Source organism: Harmonia axyridis, chromosome 2, assembly GCF_914767665.1.
Source record: "Harmonia axyridis chromosome 2, icHarAxyr1.1, whole genome shotgun sequence".
Taxonomy (NCBI): domain Eukaryota; kingdom Metazoa; phylum Arthropoda; class Insecta; order Coleoptera; family Coccinellidae; genus Harmonia; species Harmonia axyridis.
In genome coordinates, this window is record NC_059502.1 from 9,200,662 (window position 1) to 9,212,941 (window position 12,280).

General features: G+C 39.3%; 1 protein-coding gene across 6 annotated transcripts in view; it reads left to right on the forward strand.

Annotated features, from left to right (window-relative positions):
- The window catches only part of LOC123674084 (homeobox protein caupolican-like), a 114,537-nt gene that overhangs the window by 92,453 nt on the left and 9,804 nt on the right, over positions 1–12,280 (forward strand). For all 6 annotated transcript variants that reach the window (XM_045608949.1, XM_045608950.1, XM_045608946.1 and 3 more), the window contains exon 3: positions 8,156–8,274. In XM_045608949.1, coding sequence (XP_045464905.1) covers positions 8,156–8,274 — 119 coding nt within the window. The remainder of the gene's footprint in view (positions 1–8,155; positions 8,275–12,280) is intronic.

Here is a 12,280-nt window from a genome sequence, read left to right on the forward strand (position 1 = left end):
ATTTTATTTATCCGCAAGATAATCTTGTGGCATTATATTTGACATATGATGGCATATGACCGCCACGGTGTTTCGACATACACTTGAGGATTAGCTTCACTCCAAATGCAGCAGTTTTGTTTGTTGACGTAGCCATTCAACCAGAAGTGCGCTTCATCGCTAAACAAAATAAAATGGATGTGGTGCGCGATACGTATTCCGCACAGAACCATTATTTTCGAAATAAAATTGCACTATTTGCAAGCGTTGTTCAGGCGTGAGTCTATTCATGATGAATTGTCAAACTAAACTGAGAATAAATCACTTGACAGCTGTTAAATCGGTCGCCATCTTGAACAGTAATGCCAACTTAAGGTTATATACCTCGAAGAAAAACACCCGTTACATGTAACAAATAAGAGTGGTGTCGACACTGTGTGGTCTAATAAGTTGATTTCTGTTCTACTGCGGGTTTATGTATCTTTCATTTTAATTCTTGCTCTATGATCTTAAAAGCGTCTCAAGTCTTTTGAAGATTGCTGAGTAACAGAAACAAATCCATCTTTTCATTTTGAGTCTTTCCGTAGCATTAACTTTCATATGGATTATCATCTCCGATCCTGTTTCTGCAACAATTTTGAAATGAAAACATAATACAGGCAATCAATAGCAATCCTGTGTAGGGATTCACGCCTTGTCTTGATTTTCAAGCTACTTGGCTTGAGCTTGACTTGATTATTGAGATTATGTCCGTTCCTCTAATTTTACCTGTGTATATTCTAGGTGTGTATTAAGTCATTTTTTTCATAAAAAAACATAACTATACATGCTATTGCTTAGCAAATAAACCTCTTGAAAAAATCACTATACATTAACACCCACTCAAAAACCACCCTTCGATACTAACTCAGACATCTATGCTCCACACTTATACGAGATCACAGAAATCCAATCTCTTCTTCTACACACAAAAGGACCCCTCCTATTCCCGATTCTCCCTGTCGTTTTCATCAACAAGTACGATATCAACGGCTGGAAAAAAAAACGTTGCGGTATCAATCGCCCCGGCACAATATACGTAATTTGGGGAACATCGACTGGGCGGCCGAGGCATTTTTCGACCGGAGAATCGGGCGAGAGAGACGCTATCCATCTTCCCGGGTTTATCCTTGGGGACCCTATATAGGCCTCTCCTGTCGCCCTTCTTCTTCCCGCAGGAAGATTTACGCCTCTGGAATGAACGCGTAACGGTCGCAGGGGCGTACTGGGGCACTTTCACTTTCGACCATAGAACTTGGGAAAGCGGCGTTGCCATATTTTTCGGTTTTGCGCGTTTTTCTCTGCTCGTTGTTTTTGTAAGTTGATTTGGTGTTGGGTTTTTCATAAATTGCGTTTTGGAATCAATTTCAGTTTATAAATGAGGAACTCCGTAAAATGACGTTTGAAATTGGATACAGACTTTTTACTGGAAATACGGTAATTAGAGAAATGAAAAATACTATTGAGATGATTCATTTTTGCATAAACGGCGCCCCATATGGAAAAAAGCGCCCCATGTGGGAAAAAGCGCCCATGTGAAAAAAGGCATGATAGAGGAATTCAAAAATGATTTTCAATTTAGAATTCATATATCTGAAAATAGAACTTTACGCGTTTACTCGTCAAATAAATGAAAAATAAAATTGAATTTGAAAATTATAAACTTCAACTCTGGATGAACAATGAAAAGGGACTGTTCTATTTCCACTATATCACCAAAATCAGGTTAAATGCAGAATCTTGGACACGAAAATGATATTAAGCAAGCAACTCCTGACGGGGTTCACTGTCCGAATGGGTGAACGCTCCATTTGTCGAATCCTATCAACCAAAATTTCTATGAAATATTCTCCAGTGCCTCCTTCCTCGAAAAAACTCATTCATCACATAAATTCCCAACATTATCAATATTAAAATCACTTCACGAAATCCTCACCCCAAAAAAAATCACCACCCGGGGTAGCATTTCTCACCCTCTCCGGTCCATTTCGGCGTTCTATTAGCCCTCCTGTCACCTCTAGTCCTGCTCCCCCCCTGTCCCGTTTTCTCTCCCCCATCCGGATCACAGACCGGGGGGTGCACGCACTTATATAAAGTGGATTTCGAAATCATATCTATTATATCGTGGCAGGGGTTGCTCCGCCATTTGGGGAAGCCGAAACTGCCGGATAATGCGACTGTTATTAACTCCACGGCATAAAAACGGATATAAATTCGCGACTGTCTTTTCGACGTTCCACGAGACTGGTCCCTTCGATGCGGATAGACGTTTTATCGATCGGAAAAAAGGATTGTTTTCGACGGTATACGACTGTTATGTGACAGGATAAAATAAAAATTTACATTCTCGTTGATTTGGCTTTTTGAATTCCTCTCTCACGCCTTTTTCCACATGGGGCGCCTTTTTCTACATGGAGCGCCTTTTTCCACACGGGGCGACTTTCCCACGTGGGTCGCCTTTTTCACATGGGGCGCCTTTTTCCATATGGGGCGCCGTTTATGCAACAAATGAATCATCTCAATAGTATTTTTCATTTATCTGATACATTATCTAGTAAGACGCTAGCATGAGGGATTTTTGAATTGAACTAGGAATTCAAACAAGATTTTTAGTCCAAAATCTCAATGGCGTACTATTTTTGCGAATTGAAAATATCTTCTACTCGAATTTAGTTAATTAATATTACTGAATAATCTTAACATAATTGAAGACTATTTTCGTGAGATATTCATTAGTTGCAGCCCATAACAGATATCCAGTAAATTATATCTACCACATATCTGGTGGATACCAAACACTGTATGTACTTATTTTCTCATCGTATTATATACCACGCGAGTTTATAACGTCTATATCTACTCATTCGACATTGACAATTAATTCATAGCATAAAGAACCTTACCTTGTAATTCAAAAACGAGTAATTAGATCCCTACGGTCATAAACCATAATCTCTCATCAAATGTCTGTTTCTTGTTGTAATTTTATATCCATGTACTTTACAACGGTTTTACATGGTTTTGCTCCTATTAAAATTGAATGGATCAGGATTTAAATAACTTCATTTCATTTGAGCCATTACATTATGATTAAAAGGTCTGCATTATCTTGGAATTATGATCATACTATGATATTTTAAGATCGATTATGTCGTTTTAAAGTTCAGTATCGAATAACTGATCTATTTGTCTCAAAATGTTGACAAACTTTGAAACTGCCAGAATTTGACATTTCTCAATATAGGTTAGGTAAATCTATGTTCTGAAGTTCATAGAATTGAACTCTACTAAACCAGGGATGTCCAAAACCGGGTATCGACGTGATCGAGCGTATTCAGTTCAAGTTCTCCGCGAAAGAATGTCATTTCGCTTTCGATTGATGCCATCCGAGAAGAAGCCTCCTCTACACGGTGTCGCGTTTCAGGTACACAGGTAGCAATAAAACGAGTCCTGGACAGACAAAACGCGAAATCCCCCCAGTTTTTTATGGATTCCTTCAAGAGCCGCCAGCGGGAGATCGTTTTGCGCGATGACATCGATACCATCGAGTTGCCGATCTCAATTGTCGACACGTTACGCAATTTGGCTCGTAATATGATATTGTTGATTTTGTAGACTGTTTGATTACGATTGCGTGGAATCTGGGGCAGGTATTATCTGGCTGGTTGGTAACGTTAGCGAGGAAAATTGCGGGATTTCAAATTTGACCCATCGGCAAACAGCAAAGTTCGATTGTACATGTTAGCCGTGTTTGAACTAAGTGAACTGACTGCTTGAAGAGTCCCTACAGTTGTAAAGGGTGTTTTTTAAGAGCTATAGAACTTTAAATTGCAATAAAACAACGATGGATTATTCGATTGACATGAATTTTATTTATCCGCAAGATAATCTTGTGGCATTACATTTTAAATATGATTTCTGGCATATGACCGCCACGGCTGGCTCGGATGTAGTCCAATCTAGACGTTCAATTTTCGATGACTTTTTCCAACATTTGTGGCCGTATATCGGCAATAACACGGCGAATGTTGTCTTCCAAATGGTCAAGGGTTTGTGGCTCATCCGCATAGACCAATGACTTTACATAGCCCCACAGAAAGTAGTCTAGCGGTGTTAAATCACAAGATCTTGGAGGCCAATTCACAGGTTCAAAACGTGAATTGAAGAATGCCGTGAAATTAATTTCATTTATTAACACACAGACGTTAAACCATTATTCACGTGTTTATGTCAATACCCTTGATTCAAGACCTGTCATGCTCACTCTATTGATTCAGTCTCAAGACCTACAAACCATTACTACCACCAGTTTCCCATGCAACACCACTTGGAGCCAACTCAACGCCAATAAAAGTCTTAAACTGACACATTCCGAGAACTCCGCAAGATCTATTTTCACCCCAATTATCCCCTAACATCTGCATGTAACAAACTAACGACTCAGCGTAAAAATTCCAACCCGATCTCCATCATCCTGCAACCGTCTCGACGGCGAGATTTACTGCCGCTTTATCGTTCCCATAAACCTGGTAAGTGCCCAATCCGCGGCCGAAACCAGATCGCGACCTATTAAACACGTTATTGGCCGTCTAGCCGACCCGAAAGGGTCTTGTCAGGGGAAATTGGCGGATCCCGACGCTGAAATCGAACATGGCCCCGGCGGTTTTCTTAGTTACGCGCCGTGGCATTTACACGAAACTGACGTGTTGTTGGGTAAATGAGCGAGCAGCGGACCGTGCACCAGACGGCGTCACAGAATGATCGTGGTATTCTATGGCCACAAGTTGGACTGATTAATCTGGTGACGCGCTGTTCCGACCAGTGGATTTTTCGAATTTTTTTTATGGCGTTGTTAAGGGGTTAACTTGCAGCGTGGTCTCAAGGTCTATTGTGTGCATATCAGAGCTGTTCCCCACCACTGCATTATCCAAAATTTGCATCAGACTGACCAGTGAATTTTTCGAATTTTGTTATGGTGTTGTTAGGAGGTGAACTTGCATCGTGATCTTAAGGTTTATTGTGCACCCATCGGTGCTGTACTCACCACTACATCATCCATTTCCAGAGTACTGAAGGACTCCAGTATCTGGAGTAGGTTCAAGAAGGTTGCATCCTCACTTCTACGAGTTTCTTGTCGATATCACTCTGTAAACAGGTGTTTCTTCTTCTTCACTAGGGATTCATCAAGCCAAGTAGCTTGACATTTAAACCAACTACTTGACTTGGAAATCAAGGTAGTGAAAAATTATATACTTAAGCTTGACTTGACTTGATATTAGATAGTTATTGCTTGACTTAATATCAAGCGACTTGATATTGCTTGAGCTTGATATTCACGCGTCGCACAGCAGATATTTCTGCAATCTCGTGTGCGCTTAGACTGAATAAGAGGATTTCTTGAGCGTCGAAAGACTGAAGCATTCGCCATTATGACTTTATTAGTAGTTTTCTCACATTTCTATGAAATCTATTGGTAGATTTTGGTAGTTTCAGAAATATCTTTCTAAACTTTGCCAAAATGGCCAAGGATTTTTATCAACGCCAGCATCTTCACCTCCTGTTGAAAGACAATTTTCCAGAGCTGCTCTTACAGTTACAAAAACCCGCAATAGGTTAAGCGACAAATCTATGAGATGTTTCATGTTTCTTAGATCCTGGATGAAAAATTATGAAATCAAACAGCTGGAGGTTCCTTGATATCAATAAACTTTATTTTTTTTATTATTTTTTATTTTGCATGTATTCAATGTATGTTTCTATTTCAAAAAAGTTGATATATTTTTTTTCAACTTGTTTCATTATCAACAAGTACTCAAGTGATTTAAAAAAAGGAAACATGTCGAAAAGTAAGCAAACAGTACGACATGCTTACCTTTTTGATTGCTCTAAAACGACCTTATTTTTTAGATTAATTCGCTTCGACATTTCGTTTTTTTCAATTCTTAAACTCTTTCTATGTATCTATGCAACTGATTTTGATTCAATTTTGGTTTTTAGATTGTGAAATTAGTTAAAGGTACCTGGAATAACAGAAAAGTGATTGTTTTTTCACGGGTGATTGAATGGAATTGATTTGTCCTTTTAAAATGTATTATGCAGCGAACATGAGGCTTCATGTAATTATGTTTAGTTAGTTACATAAAGTTTAGAGAAAACTACGTTCCTAGATTGGCGTATTCACCATTTTGCAACTGATAAATCGAACAACTTATTCTTTTCTCTCCGCAGGTTTTCCTCCATTAAATTCAATTCATATTTGTTCTGTTGCGTTCTATACAACTTCCATAACTGTTTATATTGAATTGTTCGAAGTTATTATTTGAAATCGCGCAAATCTGTTACACAAGACTAGGTCGTAGCCGTTCTTCGAAACGTCAAAATGTTTCCTCATAAACTCCGATATTTTTATCGGAAAAGGTCAATCTTCAATTCCTCCATTTTCATCACGATGTTCGCCTATATATATACAAAATAACTTTCCTTTCACACCATTTTCTACCTCTTTGGCGACGAACGAATTCCGTGAGACTCTCATACAATTCTCTCTCACCTCGACTTCGCCAACCGCGATACAAATCTCCCATTCCAATTTATTCATCGTTCCGCTTGCCACATCGTGCACTTTTTTCCCGGATCCAACGACATCGACGACGTGCACAACTTGGAACAGCGGCGCATGAATCTTCTTCTCGCCATAGTCCGGGACAGTCGACACCGGAGGAATTCCTCACAGTGCCCGTATTTACATTAATCCCAACTTTCCGCCGGAATCCGAGCAATAAATCCGGCCGCGCGACGTTGCCAAGTCTCGCGAATCGGGGCGCGTGTCGGGCAGTCCCGGAGCGCACGTGACAACGTCTCCGTGCTGGATTTTCTCACGGACGCCATCCCGGATCGATGACGTCGACGCTGGAGGGGTGGGGGTGTCTGGGGAGTCTTGAATTGGGGGTATGAATGGCCGCGAGGAGGCGTTGCGATTGATACGGCTTTTTTCCGGTCCCAAAGGGGGTTTGCGGGGGGTTTAGTTTTATCGTGACTTTTGGGGATTTGTATTTTCAGGAATTGGGCGGTTTGTTAGGCGGTTTCGCGCAGATATTGGCAACACTGGAGATGGTATTCTGGGGAGACTGTACTTAGTTGTGTTAACTAGAGTTATGACACGTAGCACCGTCTTATAGAAATTAAAATTCCTCTGACAGATTGTTGAGGAATGAATGATCAACATTACCACCTCGTTTTAACTCACTATTTTCTTGTGTGTTATTTTTGAGCGCTTGATCTTCGAACGCAAATCACAATTTTCGAATTTTCAACCAGTAATCCGTGCTCAAATTTAACAACAAAACTGCCGCATTTGGAGTGAAGCTAATCCTCAAGTGTAGGTTGAAACACCGTTACATCCAGAAAAACTGACTGTTTGGTGCGCTTTATGGGCTGGTGGAATCATTGGTCCGTACTTCTTCAAAAACGATGATGGCCAGAACGTTACAGTCAATGGTGAACGGTATAGAGCCATGATTTCTAACTTTTTCATTCCTGAATTGAACAACCATGATGTCCAGGAGCTGTGGTTCCAACAAGACGGCGCAACATATCACACAGCTCGTGCCACAATCGATTTATTGAAAGACACGTTTGGTGACCGCCTAATTTCACGTTTTGGACCCGCGAATTGGCCTCCAAGATCTTGTGATTTAACACCGCTAGACTACTTTCTGTGGGGCTATGTAAAGTCATTGGTCTATGCGGATGAGCCACAAACCCTTGACCATTTGGAAGACAACATTCACCGTGTTATTGCCGATATACGGCCACAAATGTTGGAAAAAGTCATCGAAAATTGGACGTCCAGATTGGACTACATCCGAGCCAGCCGTGGCGGTCATATGCCAGAAATCATATTTAAAATGTAATGCCACAAAATTATCTGGCGGATTAATAAAATGCATGTTGATCGAATAATCCATCGTTGTTTTATTGCAATTTAAACTTCTATAGCTCTAAAAAAACACCCTTTACATACATATATGGGAACGAAGACGAGGTTGAAACACACAAGAATTTCAATCTTTGAATCTGTTGCTATAAAATTAACTATGTTTTCGATTTAATATCTCAACAGTTTATTCTGTTTCAGACGAACCCTTACGCCTTGAAAGATACGGGTGCAACAGGTACAGACATGAGCGCTTGGACAAGTGCTGGTCTTCAGCCAACCACAGGTTACTACCCCTACGACCCAGCGTTAGCATATGGGTAAGTTTCAATTTTTTTTAGTCCATATAAGGAATGCATTCTTAAAACCTAAAGATACATATGGTTTGAAATACAAACGTTTTCAAGTGTAAGTCATTTGTCTCATGATGACATTTTGATAATTCAAAATCAAGAATATTCAATCAAAGTTGCCATTGGTATTATACAACTTAGAAGAAAATATGAAGTAGTAGTAAGTAGATAACGTAAGAAACGAAAGACATTGAAATGTTGAAAGTATCTCAAACCGAAACTACTTCTTCGATGACAAATCTGACCCTTTCGATAAGAGGAACAATTACGCCTATAGACTAACAGGTGGCGCTGGGCAAACAATGTAACTCCAAGCTACGCGTCTGTTCTCAACTTTTCGAAACATCGAAATCCTAATTTGCGGTAAAAGTAGATCCTCCTAATGAAGAAAACAAAGCCAAATACCATCGTTTCTCCTTTAATCAAAGATGACGTATTGAAAAGAAAACGGAACCGATTTTATCGACTAATAAACCGTAAATGGTGCATTGCGATGGCAGTGGTTTCCACCTGCGTCGCGGCAACGCCGACGCCGTCGAATCGATACGGCGTCGCCGTCCCTCGCGGCCATTTTGTCTTGGCGACGGGCTGGAGCATCAGGTGTTTGGCGGACTTGAAGAAATTTTAAGGTTACGTTTGAGATTCGTCGTTTTTGCTCTTGGAAGGGATGTGCGTTTGGAGAAGGTTCATGATTAAGTTTGATTAACTATTTTGAAGAAGAATATTTTGAAAGTCACTTGACCAACACAGAGATATATCAGATATAGGTATAGGGTTTTTCTATAGGAATGTAACAATTTGAAATGGGTATATTGGCAACAATGTGTATTATTTTTGACATTTCTTACATCATTTGTGTTCAGTAGGATTTTTCATTCGATCATGGAAAGATACACGCTTCAACAACGTATAAAAATTGTTGAAATGTTTTTCGAAATCTACATGGATTATAATCTATATTATATAAAGCCGTTCGTGTAAGAAGATAGACACTATGTACGCCAAATCATCATAGAAATATGAACGATTCAACAAAGTTCGGAAATTGATGAATTGTAAATAAGTTCTGATTTGTGAGTATTCAGAGAAATTGAAAAAGAATTCATGGACGGCATTATTCAGTCAATCGACCCACTATTCGTCATATTGTAAACAAGTTTGATAGTGAATTTTATTTTCACGATTAGGGGTTCATCAAGCCAAGTAGCTTGACATTTTAACCAACTACTTGACTTGAAAATCGAGCTCGTGAAAAATTACATACTTGAGCTTGGCTTGACTCGATTTTAGATATTTATTGCTTGACTTGTATCAACCTACTTGATATTACTTGATCTTGATATGCACGCGTCGCTCGGCATATATTTCTGCAATCTCGTGCGCGCTTAGACTAAATAAGAGGATTCCTCAAGCACTGAGAGACTGAAACATTCGCTGGTGTTACTTTATTAGTAGATTTCTCACATTTTTATGAAATCAATTATAAGGTTTTGGTAGTTTCAGAAATATCTTGCCTAACTAGGCCAAAATGGCCAAGGATTTTTTATCAACGCCAGCATCTTCAGCTCCTGTTGAAAGACAATTGTCCGAAGCTGCTCTTACAGTTACAAAAAACCGCAATAGGTTAGGTGACAAATCTATAAGATGCCTCATGTGTCTTAGATCCTGGTTGGAAAATGATGAAATCAAACAAAGCCTGGAGGTTTCTCAATACTAAGAAACTTTTTTTTTATTAATTTTTTCATTTTGTTATAATTTATTGTGATTTAATTCATGTTTCTATTTCAAAAAAGTTGATATTTCTGAGCTTGACTTGATATCAAGCCAAGCCGTGAATCCCTAATTCTAGTGACTACACCAAAGGCGTATATCCTGCAGTCTTCAGTGCATGATGCACTCTCACTCCAGATATATCGATACCGCCATTCCACAATGGATGTCCGTCTGTCTGTGTAACGAAACAGAACGCTATCGTCCCACAATCTCTGTTTTTAGCCGGGAACGACGCGAACGCACACATGCAACGTACCGTAGGACATGCTTTCCGACAATCGCAATTCGAATCGGCCAGTCACGAACATCCAACCACCGTCGTTACGTATTGTGTAATGGCTGAAATTACATCGGTTCTTCCCCGGTCTACGGATCCGATGATTACCTTAATTTTTCATTAATTGGATGGGTTTTCTGTCATTCCGGTTATAATTGCGTCCGCAATATTATTGTTCATGTTTTGCGTATGTTCATTGTGTCTTATCTCGTTTTCGCATCTTTATGTTATTATCTGTCTCGATTTTGTTGTGATATGAGTGCTAAAAACAGATGGTTGTTGTATTGTTGAAGGTTATTTTATGTTCTACCACTACCACCTTCTCAGTCAGCATAATCTCTATTGATGTAAAGCCTGTTTTATACATTTCAATTTACTTTTGCTGATGTTTTTCAACATCTTATCTTGAAAAGAACTATTAGATATTTGTGAGAAAATTTTGAGCGTTTGAGCTCGAATTCATACTTTGATTCTATGATCCCGGTGACTTAAATCTATAAACACAACAATTATGTCTCTAGAATGGATGAATCGAATTTCATGATCTTTGATTTGTTGAATAGCAAAATATCTGTCGAAACATCAAAGAAATACAAGAAAATCATGTTAGAATAGGTATTTTATAAAGAAGGTTTTGGTATTTTGCCAATGTTTACGTCAGGTTGACAAATATGTATGTTAAAATATATTGATAGAGGTGGGATTGCAATTGGAGCAGAAAGGTTCTGAATTAATATCATAGTTATAATAATAATGTTTATTTCATGATTAGTCTACATTCAAAACAAAATACAGTCATTTTACAATGTTTTGAAATGAAATTCAGTATGCGTCAGAAATCAATAGTCTGAGAATAAATATGATGTTATTTTGTTAAAACCTGCCAAATTAACAACCAGTTATATCACACTTATATTCGTATATCACATTCATAATTTTCATTGTATCGATATGAAAATAGTAGCAAATGTCAATATCCTTCAGTCCCTAAGAAAATCGTTTTTAAAGAGCGATCACCCCTCCAAATACCGACCCCGTCCAGCATTGCGTGTCTCCAACAAATTCATTTCGAAATTCAAGAGATTTTTGTCTAATCCAATCATTTCGAAACTTAATAACAGAAAACAACAAACCAAAACGTATCGATTTCAACGCTTTATCTAGCATCGGTTCGACACATCGAACTAAACGAGGCTAGGGGTGAAACAAACGACACTATAGCACACCCCCTCGAGGGAGAAGGACGTGGGTAAACTTCGCCCGCTCTGCGGAAGTGTATCAATAAAGTCGGGAAATCGGGGGAAAGTCTATTTTTTCCGTTTTTATCGACTCCGACGGTGGCCGCCTTTCCCTTGTCCATGGAAAAAACCGTGCCGACTAAATGGGGTCGAAACCACTCCGGGCGTAATCAAATCCCGCTCTTCTCGCAGCGGGCTGAGGGCGTCCCGACGCCCCCGTTCTGCGGTCTTCGACGGCTGTCAGACGCCCTCGATATATTAATCTAATTGCCCTTTTTTTACCCGGTTCGACAGACGCTTTGTTTAAGGGACGATTCGGTTCGTTTTTCCGTCTGAACGGGCCTTTATGGCTTTACCTAGGAGTTATAACCCTTAGCACTATCCAGACATTTACTCTTCCAGAAGCTCGACATCCTCAAAATTATGACAAACAGCATAATAACGGGTGTTTTTTTCGAGGTATATTACTTTAAGTTGGCATTACTGTTCAAGATGGCGACCGATTTGACAGCTGTCAAGTGATTTGCTCTCAGTTTGGTTTGGAAATTCATCATGAATAGACTCACGTCTGAACAACGCTTGCAAATAGTGCAATTTCATTTCGAAAATAATGGTTCTGTGCGGAATACGTATCGCTTTCTACGTTCATTTTATTTTGTTTAGCGATGAAGCGCACTTCTGATTG